The sequence below is a fragment of the Rhamphochromis longiceps genome, linkage group LG1 (genome assembly GCF_057381845.1).
Source record: "Rhamphochromis longiceps isolate RC_006_pf linkage group LG1, R_longiceps_female_GT1.1, whole genome shotgun sequence".
Classification (NCBI taxonomy): Eukaryota; Metazoa; Chordata; class Actinopteri; order Cichliformes; family Cichlidae; genus Rhamphochromis; species Rhamphochromis longiceps.
In genome coordinates, this window is record NC_140557.1 from 5,256,488 (window position 1) to 5,268,364 (window position 11,877).

General features: G+C 43.9%; 1 protein-coding gene across 1 annotated transcript; it reads left to right on the top strand.

The window, feature by feature from the left end:
* Positions 1–852: 852 nt before the first annotated feature.
* Positions 853–7,156, top strand: LOC146678174 (adhesion G protein-coupled receptor G1-like). The gene is made up of 9 exons (XM_085413176.1): positions 853–1,021; positions 1,064–1,335; positions 1,657–1,843; positions 2,074–2,116; positions 2,320–2,398; positions 3,451–3,573; positions 3,766–3,882; positions 4,412–4,454; positions 6,963–7,156. The coding sequence occupies exons 1-9, from the start codon at positions 853–855 to the stop codon at positions 7,139–7,141; spliced, it is 1,212 nt and encodes a 403-aa protein (XP_085269302.1). The 3' UTR covers positions 7,142–7,156.
* The last annotated feature ends 4,721 nt before the right edge of the window (positions 7,157–11,877 follow it).

Sequence of the window (11,877 nt, forward strand, 5' to 3'; positions counted from 1 at the left end):
ACTGTTACGCATACACAACCCAACTCTGCATGGCCACAGATGCAGTATTTGTTAGTCCCGCAGTGGGAGCTTAGATGAATATGTTCAAGCTATTTCTGTTTGGTTATGTGTTTTGCGCTTATGAGTGTAAGCTTACAGTACACTTTAGTGGCAGATTTTTAATGGTGGAGTATACTGAATTAATGTTTTCTTCCATACTAAATAGTGAATTATAGGTTTGTGTAAAAACTTTTTTTCATTTCTACAGAACAGGTGTGAGCAACAGAACCCTGGCTGATGGAGAACATAGTGCGCTTCTTAATCATCCTCTCCACTGGTAAGATCACCACACAGGAACCACACTTTGTGATAGTTTGTTCATACATGTGTGCTGTATTCATGCTGTGCTGTGTCATACATTATACGTTGTTGTATGCTGCTGTGTGTAGGAATATTCACTTAGAAACATAAAAAAATAGGAGCATTTACTAACTTTTCCTCTGTGTAACCGCTATTTAGTTTGTGAGCATCTCAAACTAAATAAATAATTTAGTTTGAGGTGTGAGAATTAGAGTTTCCACTTTCACCTATACTCTTTCACTTATATAAGAGCTATTAATTATTAGCTTAAAGCACAGTACACACTGGCTTCAGTGAACTTATTTACTGATGAATCACATCTGTGCTTGTAAACTCTGATCTGAAAGACTGTAATGTAAACTCCTGCAGTGCCATGTTAAAAGTCCATCCATCTATTCATCTTCTGCTTATCCAATTCAGACTCGGACCCACACAGTGTACTGTAACTGTTTGTTTGTCTCTTTAATGTTATGGCACACACAATGCTTCCAGCTCAGCACCTTTGATTTCTCCATGGCCAGCTTTCCAGTTGGATCCACGCTCCACTGCAGGTCCCCAGCATCATTAAAGAACAAACAGTTCAGCAGAGTTCAGCAGTGTGATTCCTTCCACCTGGCCCAAAGCCTCCATGGCACTGCCCCTCCACTGCAGCAGAGCCAGAGATCACACCACTGCCACATAAGTTGAATATTTTTTTTTAATACTGTGTGCTGTATTTTAACAGTTTCCAGTAACAATGACAATGACCTGGACTGGAACTTTTGCGGCACATGGCACCATGGCAACAACCCCCTGAGCCTGAACCTCAACATCTCTACTGGCTGTAAAGGAATCTCCATTTCAGCCAATGAGAGCTTTCTGTCCATCAACGGGCAGATCACAGCCCAGTGTAGGAGATCTGAAGTGATTACCTTCAAGCACCTTGGACTTGAGTCAGGGGAGGACATCAAGTTCTGTCTGGACTGGGAGCCACTGCTGGACCAGTTAATGCTGACAGTAAGTGATAACAATTTTTAAATTTAAGTGTGGGTTCTAAATGCTATTTTTTTTTGTTTCATCATTTGACACCCATTATTTTACTCAATAACATTAAAGTTCAGGAGAACTCAACTAAAAATGAGCGTGAGGTAGTTAAATGAAAGATGTGGAAAAAGCACATGTGTATAATAATATACCACCACCACATTCTAAAAGCCATATAACAAAATGTAAAATTTATATGATGTTCTGTACACTGCATACACTACACTAGCTAAATTCAAGATTATTATGATAATTTCTGTTTTTTGTTTTTGTTTTTCCTGTTGTGATGTTCAGGTAGGAGAGAAGAAGCTTATTCTGTGCTCACCTGCAAGCCTGCAGGATTCCTGCTGCACTGACCTGAGTGATGTCCAAAACACACAAGAAGCAGACTACGGCATCCTCAATACCGAGATTAATCATGATTTCATCACCGACAAAACACGGATGGCGTACAACTTTCAAGCAAATTCCACCAACTACAGTAAGGAAGATTACACATATTGTGTCAGCATATTCTTGATAGAAAATCTATGAATGAAATATATTTAGCAAAAAATAAAATTGATGTTCTGTACTGTTTTATTTGTTCCAATAACTCAGTTTGTCTGTAATGTTGTTCATATTTAGCTTTGCTGAACCAGCATTTCAGATTTCTGTTATCAAGTGCAGCATGTCAGAATCAGAACTTTCTCTTCTTTTCTGTTTTTGCAGCAGAATTATGTGAACAGGCGAAACGGGAATCCGGCCCCAACAAGTAATTTCCTCTCTTTTCCTCACATGCACCAGTTTATTGCAGGGATATCATGGCAGGATGTTGTAGACTTGATCCTTCCTGAAGTACACAAACTTTGATTACAAACGAGGAGTGAAGACATTAGCTGTCTGATGTAATATTGCTCCATTCAAATGAAACATGACAAACTTATAATCATGGCTGTGCCTGATGTTTGTGTCCAGGTGTGCTGAGCCTCCATACGCTCACAAATCTGATGTGGAGATGAAGGAAGATTTCAAAGGCCACAGCGTCACATCACCTGTAAGACAAACACACAAAAGTTAAAGAGACTTGTCTTCAGATTAACCTTTTCTTTTCCAAACCAACCAGTGTGAGAAGGCTTTGATTTATTTTTAGAGAGTGGATGCTCTTTGTGATAGTGTGTCAGCTGTTGTATTGCAGTGTTACTGTTCTGAACTACCTCATCTTACAATCTCATTTAATTATAGCTACATTATAAAAACGATAAAATTGAACAAAATTTTATTTGTAATAAACTATACTGAAACAAAATGAAATTTATTAAATTTCAATTATTTTTCAAAAAAACATTTGCAGTTCATTGTAATTCATTTATGTCGCCCACTGTGGCACACAGATATATTTTTATAGGTTAAGAGGAACACAGAGGGCAGAAAACATGTCAGGTTTTGGATTTGTGTACACTCAGTAGTGTCAGTTATTATTTGGTGTAGTAATGAGTTTAAAAACTGGAGGAGTGAAGAATGAAGTTAGCCTTACCTTTGCTTTCTTTAGTGCTCAGGCTGTGATGAAATGCAACCTTTCCTCCTTAGACACACAAAAATGTCCCGCTCTGCAGAGTAATATCACCTCTTAAATCCAATTATTAGGTTTCTGTAGGTTTCACCTGAATCACACATCTGCAGAAGTGAGGTTTCACTTTCAGTCATACGACTGGGATGAAGATTCATATTTTTAGAGTTTGCACTGCTGACATTAGCAAAAAACCTTCTTTGCATCTGAGACTGTGTGCTTCCATTTTTAATCCAGACTTACTTTACAGCACATTTTTGAATAACCTAGAGTATTCATGCAAGTAGAGGGGAGAAGTGATGTAGTACAGAAAATAGGGTGGGAGGTTAGTCACATAAAAGTGACTGATGGCAGCATTCTACTGACGATTACAGGATGGTGTTGAAAGCTGACTTTTTTTTCCCTCTAAACGACCCTAAAATAGAGTCATTTAGTAACCCAACAATCTCAAAGCAGAGCCACAAGCAGAGCTGCAGAGTGAAGCAGGTTTTGCTTACATTGTAAAAACTCACAGTTCTTATATGTGCTGTCTTTTCCAGGCCATTGCTGGTAGACCTGTCAAGTCCAATATCACTGTCCACCTCCCTGCTGCCTTAAAACAAGCTGCGAAAAATGTTAACAATGTAGCCTGCACTTTCTTCAAGAACATCTCCCTGTTACAGGTAAGGCTGTTTGCCTTCAGTCGATACAGGCACATATGACAGGATTTCAGGTGACCTTATTTAGCTGTCAGCCTGCAATTTTTTCCAGTGTTCACATTTGCGATTCTATCTGGAATACTTTTGTTGCTTTGTGTGCAAATATTTATGCTGCATTGTGTAAGATGAAGGTCAAGTTGTGTGTGTTTGTTTCAGGAGGCTCACAAAACTGCCAAGCCTATCAATGATGTGGTGGAAATCACGGTGGAGAACGAGATCATCAGAAATCTGCCTGAACCCATTAGGATAGATTTTTACCATGAAGCCGTATCTGTAAGTTTGTGTGTTTCTGTGGCGTTTAGCCTGTATCAGTACGCTCCCCACCCACTTTATATTACTTAAAGCTACTTCCTTAAACTGACACTTACTGTACCAAATAGTAACTGCTGAATTGACTGCAATGTGCTGCAGTGCAAATATCAGTAAACACTCAGGGTGACAAATATGGCTCAGGTGCAGAAAACAAAAGCAAAATGCTGTTAAGTTCTGTAATATCAGCCTGTTGACCTCAAAGGTGCAACAAGCACAGAAACCATGTGTAGCAAAAATAGACTGCGGTCTTAATGTGCATAGTTTCTGTGAAGTAGTCACGGTGACACATGAAACTCCCTGTTTTTATGTTAACTGTGATCTAAACATTCTTTAGCATTATGGCGATACACAGTAAGCCAGATTATGTATGCAGCAAATAGGAAACAACTTTAAAGGAACTAAAATGTAAATATGTCCAACAAATGCGATATATGCAACTTCTTATTGGGAGATGTCTGCAGCTCACATCTTTGTTCCCTCTTTATTTCAGGAAAGCTATTTAAGGACATGTGTTTCTTGGGACACTAGAAAAGGTTGGAATCCTTTAGTGGCCATGCATACAGAGGTTTGCAAAAGTATTCGGCCCCCTTGAACTTTTTCACATTTTGTCACATTACAGCCACAAACATGAATCAGTTGCATTGTATTGGTCTTTCACGTGGAATTCCAAAGTGGTGTACACATGAGAAGTGGAATGAAAATCATACATGATTCCAAACATTTTTTTTACAAATAAATAACTGCAGGGTGGGGTGTGCGTAATTATTCAGCCCCCTTTGGTCTGAGTGCAGTCAGTTGCCCATAGACATTGCCTGATGAGTGCTAATGACTACATACAGCGCACCTGTGTGTAATCTAATGTCAGTACAAATACAGCTGCTCTGTGACGGCCTCAGAGAATATTGGGAGCAACAACACCATGAAGTCCAAAGAACACCAGACAGGTCAGGGATAAAGTTATTGAGAAATTTAAAGCAGGGTTAGGCTACAAAAAGATTTCCCAAGCCTTGAACATCCCACGGAGCACTGTTCAAGCCATCATTCAGAAATGGAAGGAGTATGGCACAACTGTAAACCTACCAAGACAAGGCCGTCCACCTAAACTCACAGGCCGAACAAGGAGAGCGCTGATCAGAAATGCAGCCAAGAGGCCCATGGTGACTCTGGACGAGCTGCAGAGATCTACAGCTCAGGTGGGGGAATCTGTCCATAGGACAACTATACTAGACCTCAGTGCATCGTTCGATACTGTTGACCATAATATCCTATTAGAGCGATTAGAACATGCTGTAGGTATTACAGGTACTGCACTGCAGTGGTTTGTATCATATCTATCTAATAGACTCCAATTTGTACATGTAAATGGAGAGTCCTCTTCACATACTAAGGTCAATTATGGTGTTCCACAGGGTTCAGTGCTAGGACCAATTCTGTTTACATTATACATGCTTGCCCTAGGCAATATTATTAGAAGACATAGCATACATTTTCACTGCTATGCAGATGACACCCAGCTCTATCTGTCCATGAAGCCAGATAACACACCAATTAGTTAAACTGCAGGAATGTCTTAAAGACATAAAGACCTGGATGGCCGCCAACTTTCTGCTTAATTCAGATAAAACTGAGGTTATTGTACTCGGCCCTGAAAAGCTTAGAAATATGGTATCTAACCAGATTGTTACTCTGGATGGCATTACCTTGGCCTCCAGTAATGCTGTGAGGAACCTTGGAGTCATTTTTGACCAGGACATGTCCTTCAACGCACATTAAACAAATATGTAAGACTGCTTTCTTCCATTTGCGCAACATCTCTGAAGTTACAAATATCCTGTCTAAGAGTGACGCTGAAAAACTAGTTCATGCTTTTATTACTTCCAGGCTGGACTACTGCAATTCGTTATTATCAGGATGTGCAAAAAACTCCCTGAAAAGCCTTCAGCTAATCCAAAATGCTGCAGCAAGAGTCCTGACAGGGACTAGAAAGAGAGAGCATATTTCTCCTGTATTGGCTTCCCTTCATTGGCTTCCTGTTAAATCCAGAATTGAATTCAAAATCCTGCTCCTCACATACAAGGTGTTGTGTCCCCCACAAGCCATGTGGGGGACACAGCAAACATGTGGAAGAAGGTGCTCTGGTCAGATGAGACCAAAATGGAACTTTTTGGCCAAAATGCAAAACACTGTGTGGCGGAAAACTAACACTGCACATCACTCTGAACGCACCATCCACACTGTCAAATATGGTGGTGGCAGCATCATGCTCTGGGGGTGCTTCTCTTCAGCAGGGACAGGAAGCTGGTCAGAGTTGATGGGAAGATGGATGGAGCCAAATACAGGGCAATCTTGGAAGGAAATCTCTTGAAGTCTGCAAAAGACTTGAGACTGGGGCGGAGGTTCACCTTCCAGCAGGACAACAACCCTAAACATAAAGCCAGGGCAACAATGGAATGGTTTAAAACAAAACACATCCATGTGTTAGAATTGCCCAGTCAAAGTCCAGATCTAAATCCAATCAAGAATCTGTGGCAAGATCTGGAAACTGCTGTTCACAAACGCTGTCCATCTAATCTGACTGAGCTGGAGCTGTTTTGCAAAGAAGAATGGGCAAAGATTTCAGTCTCTAGATGTGCAAAGCTGGTAGAGACAGACCCTAAAAGACTAAATAAATCAGTCTTTGCAGCAAAAGGTGGTTCTATAAAGTGTTGACTCAGAAGGCTGAATTATTACACACACACACACACCCCACTTTTCAGTTATTTATTTGTAAAAAATGTTTGGAATCATGTATGATTTTCATTCCACTTCTCACGTGTACACCACTTTCTGTTGGTCTTTCATGTGGAATTCCAATGCAATTGATTCATGTTTGTGGCTATAATGTGACAAAATGTTGTCACATTACAAAAGTTCAAGGGGGGCCAATACTTTTGCAAGCCACTGTATTTGACATTATTAATTATTATCTATCTGTATTTCCCATTTTCTTTCCCATAATTCCCACCAATGAGCTTTAACTGATTTATATTTTCCTGCTGCAGATTCTCTGCAGGTGAACTGGTCAAATGATGGATGTGAGACACAACAGAAAGGGGAAAACCACACTGTGTGTCTGTGTAACCATACAGCTTACTTCACTGTCCTGGTGGTAAGACACCGTTTTTCATACAACAATAAAAACAGTAATGAGATGTTGCTTATAAGTACTAAGTCGTTTTAAAGATGTATAAAATAGATGTTCTCTAGCATATCGAGACTATCTCTCCACACCGTTACATATTCCATATGTACGGGGTACGACCCTCCCCCCCCCCCCCTTGGTCATGGCGTGTGGATATTTCTTTAAGACACTCCGGCACGCCCGGTGTGACCATGAGCTGGGTCCCCTCCAACACCTGCTGCTGATTCACTGCTGGCCCCTCCCACAGCATCCCTCCCATGGCTCCACCTCTGAGGCCTGGGCCAGTGGAGGTTGACTATCAAGCAGTGGAGGTTGACTATCAAGCGGCAGATGTTGAAGAGGTTTCCATCCTCTCCTTCGGTGTTGCCCACCTCTCCCTGGTCTGCTCCCTGCTGGTCCCTAGGCACAGTGTTGGGCGAGATGGGTCCCTTCAGCTCTTGATTGGAGCATGCCAGTTGTGGCAACTTGCCCTTCCTGGGGTCCCGTCTAATAGAGCGGACCTCAAAGTTGATGCTATCACGCAGCCATAGCGCCTCCTATCTCAGGTGCTGCTGCTGCCTGATTGGTCTGGTTGCAGGCAGTTGAGTGCCCTGCCCCCCAGCATTTATGGTCCCCTTCCCGCAGTTGGTTGCTGCCATGGTGGGAGTAGTAGCCTTTAGCCCTGCCCCTGGTCCCTCTGGATACCCCTTCGGGCCCTCATGTGCAGGGCAGCATGCCCTACAAGGGCGTGAGGGTAACTGCTGCCCTGCTGGTGGCCATTTTGTCGCTCGCTTTATAGGGATGGAGCTTGACACAACAGCTGCAGGCAGGGTGGGGACATGGTGAGCCTCCCCCATCTGTGCCTCTAAGGAGAGCAGGCTAAAATGGGGATGATGGCTGCAGTGTTCCCTCCCATGGCTCCGCCTCTGTGAGGCCTGAGCCGGTGGAGGTTGATTATCGTGAGGTGGATGTTGAAGAAGCTTCCTTCCCATCTGGCTGCCACTGGAGTGTGTCCCGGACGGGTGAACCCATGTCTGGGTTGCCTGATTCCGGGGCCCTCCCACAGTGTTCCCTCCCATGGCCCCGCCTCTGTGAGGCCTGGGCTGGTGGAGGTTGATTGTCAGGAGGTTGATGCTTATGACGCTTGGCTCCAGTCAGACGACCAGAGTTGCCTCATGGGACTGCCTGTCTACCCTGCAGCCACCTCGCTGTGCTGAGGGGCCTATACAGGCGTGTGGAGACAGCCGTGTTCAGTTGAGGCGAGTAGGACCTCGGAGCTTAGGCTCAGCTGTACTCCAGCCACCCTCCTCCCTCCTGACATCTTTTGAGTTGGGCCTCGTGGCCAGGACTGCTGAAGGCTGTGTTCCCCTGGCATATTGCCCGCGCTTCACCAGTTTATGCGCCAGTTGGCTCGGCCACCAGTTGACAGTTCTCCGGCCTGCGGCGCTGGCTCTCTGTCTGGGAGATTGCCCAACTGTTGCGAGTCTACGTGGCCAGCAGGGCCCACTCAGTGAGCTGACACCCATGGTGAGTCACTTCCCTGGCTTCACTGTAGCTCCAGGCTGTCTTCCCCTGGCGTGTTGCCCGCAGTTGCCGACTTACGCGCCAGTTGGACCTCGCTGCAGCGAGTGAGCATTCTCCAGCCTATTTTAGACGGATTTTCTCTGGCATGTCAGCTGCTGCAACTCCTGGCTGTGTTCCCCTGGAGTATTCCCTGCATTTGCCGGTTTACATGCGAGCTGGACCTTGCTGTGTTTGATTCTTCAGCCGGCAAGTGAGTGTTCTCCAGCCTGCAGCGCTGTGCACGAGTGTCTTGTTTGAAGTTCACTCTTGCTGCTCCCCTGTCTGCACACAGTGCTAGCGACCGCTCAGCCCTGGGGCAGACCTTTGGGTTAAGTCCCCGCTTGGCCTTCAGTGGGCTAGACCGCACCTCCGTCTGTGGACAGCTGGGCGGCGCCGTGGCTGTGTGGATCGACCCTTCAGGTCGCATCCCTGCCTTGGCCCTTCATCTTTGCAGCTGTACTGCTGCTGCGGGCTGTGTTCCCCTGAGTGAGCTGACACTTGACCCTTGACTGTCCGCCAGTGTCTCGTCAGGCCCACTCTTGCTGGCCCCCTGTCTACGGATGGCTCAGAGTGGCTGCTATGCCCTGGTGGCGAACCTTGGGTCGCTCCTCACTTGGGCCCTCAATGGCCTGAGCCACCAGCCCCTCCCCTGTCGTGGATGATGCAGGTTGGCTGCTCAGCTCCTGGGACAGGCCCTGGGCCTCGTCCTACCTCGGCCATCCACTGAGTGGCCGAGATGCTGCGAAAGGCTCTTTTCCCCTGGCACTGTGTCACTGCCTAGTGCCAGGCGGGGATCTGTTGTGACTTGGCAACTCCAGCCGGTGGCTACGACTTCCCGACTGGAGCGTCATCGCGGATTTCGGTCACGGCGATAGCCAGCTGCTGTGCACGAGTGGCTTGGTAGGTTGTGTTCCCCAGGCGTATTGCCCGTGTTTGCTGGCTTTCATGCCAGTCTGACCTCGCTGGGGCGAGTGACAGTTCTCCAGCCTAGTGTAACTTCAGCCAGTGAGTGAGAGCTCCCTAGCCTGCTATGCTGGTTCCCTGTCTGGTGCTTTGCCTGTGTGTCACGGGCTTACATGGCCAGCACGGGGACACCCAGTGAGCTGGGACTTTGTGTCTGACCTCGAGTGTCTCGTTTGCGAGTTCACTCTTGAAGCTGTAGTGACAGTGCTGGGGCAGCTACTTGGCAGCTCGGTGTGCTGCGCTCCCTGGCGGTCTGCTTTGCGGTTCCCGGGCTGACCTTAATCGGCCAATCACTTGCGGTCCTGCATGACTGATTCAGGCCAGTCTGGGGTCTGCAGACTGCTGCCTCCACCCCTTGGCTCAGGCTATGCGTCTGCGAAGCCCTGACCAGGGTGGTGTGCCTGTTGGTGCGTGGTCACTGACTCCCAGCACTTTCACTCTCAGCGGTTCAGTTGCACTGTCTCCTCGTGGGGTGTCTTACAGAGTTACCCTGTACATATGGAATATGTAACGGTGTGGAGAGAGTCTCTGACTAAGAGAACCAAGGTTACACCGTAGCCTTACGGGGGGGGGGGGTTGTGTTGCTTTTTTTTATTTTTTTTTTTTATTTTTTTTGTGTATGAAGACCTTTTTCTGCTCATTGCACTGTCCACTTGTAGGACCTGAAGCCTCGATCAGTGTGCCAGCCCCTGGAACTCACTGCTATTCGATATGTAGGCTGTGCTGTATCTATGATCAGCAGTTTTGCTCTTATAATTTATCTTGGCAGAAAAAAGGTATGTGTGCATACAGTCTATGGAAACAGTTTTTAGATTTTTTTTTTTTTTTTTTTTAAATTTACACTTAGGTAATCTGTTTCTTTTCAGTACTCCCATGCAAATATCTAGCAATGACTATTCCATTAGACACATGCCAGTATCTTCAAACACAAGGAGTTTGCATTGTATTTTGTATTCTTATACTATAACTGCATTTCTTGCATTATATAGTTCTGCTTCTAGATGTTATATTTCAACACTGTCATCCAATTAAATACACAGTACATACAATACATAGATTTGAGGATTTCAGTTTTTTGTACTTTCTCTTAAACTGGCTGCTGTAACAAGGTATTTTCTTAAGTTTTGGAATAAAGTGTTTTTGTCTTATCTTATTTGAAGAACATTTGGGGTATTTAAGTATAGTATACATATTAATATTAATATAGGATTACTGAATTATTGTAAGTGCAAGCAACAATAGAACAAGTTCATACAAAAACTTGGTGGCATTACTGTGATCTTGTGGTTAACTTGCTGAAAATAGAGATGCAGCTCATGTACCAAAATATGTGAGCCGTATCACCCTTGATGTTAATAACAGAATCGTATTACTGTTTTCTCACCACATTCTTGTCATTTAAAAACTGGAAATGTTTCTTTGTTTTGTTATGTTTTTTTTTTTTTTAACAATTTCTGGACATGTGAACCAAATTTATTTTCAGATTAAAATACCTTTGCATGGTCTGGCTATGTTTGCACAACTGATTGTCGAGGTGTCTTAACCTCACACTATAAAGTGCTTTGAGATGACCGTTGTTGTGTTTTACTGCTATATAAATAAAATGTATTTGATCTCAAGTACAGCTGCAATCTGCAAAAAGTGAAAGAAAAGTGCTTTTTTTTTTTTTTTTTTTTTTTTTTTTTTTTTGTTTCATCTCATCATAGATTATGCTGCCATTTGTCATTTTGGCTGTTTTTTGTTAAAATCTTTCAGGTTTGGTAAGCAAGAAGTGCTGTTTGTTGACATCATGCAGCACCCTTCACTCTACCTGAGGAACAGGTACCTGGCCACAGGAAAGACTTCAGCTTCAAATCATAATCCAACTACTCCCACAGTTAACTATGAAGAAAACTTCATGGTTAACTGTGTATTATGCAGCATTTTAGAGGCAAACAGTTTATTTATATGTACAGCAGTATGACTCTTTATCTCATACCAACTGTTGCACCTGTGTTTCAGTTTGGATCTCATATCCAGTAGATGTTCTTGTACACTGTGTCATCTTTATAAAGTCTCACAATCCAGCTTGTCACTTCAGCGTTTTCAGCATACCAAATCTAAGTGATCTGCAATTTTATACAAGCTGGAACAGCTGAGGTAGGTTTTGTTGCACACAGGTGAAACAGCTGTGGTCAAAGGTTTTGGTTTAAGTGTCACTAATGCCAAAAAATGTATTTATTTGCCATTAAAAGTCTTGAATGAATAAATGAATGAATTGCTCATGACTG

What these genes read in the sequence shown, in the direction of transcription:
- LOC146678174 (XM_085413176.1), top strand. Translation starts at nt 853, where the DNA reads ATGGCCAGCTTTCCAGTTGGATCCACGCTCCACTGCAGGTCCCCAGCA. An exon ending in TGGACCAGTTAATGCTGACA is followed by an intron (nt 1,336 to 1,656) that starts GTAAGTGATAAC and finishes TGTGATGTTCAG; the next exon opens with GTAGGAGAGAAGAAGCTTAT. An exon ending in TTCTTGGGACACTAGAAAAG is followed by an intron (nt 4,455 to 6,962) that starts GTTGGAATCCTT and finishes TTCCTGCTGCAG; the next exon opens with ATTCTCTGCAGGTGAACTGG.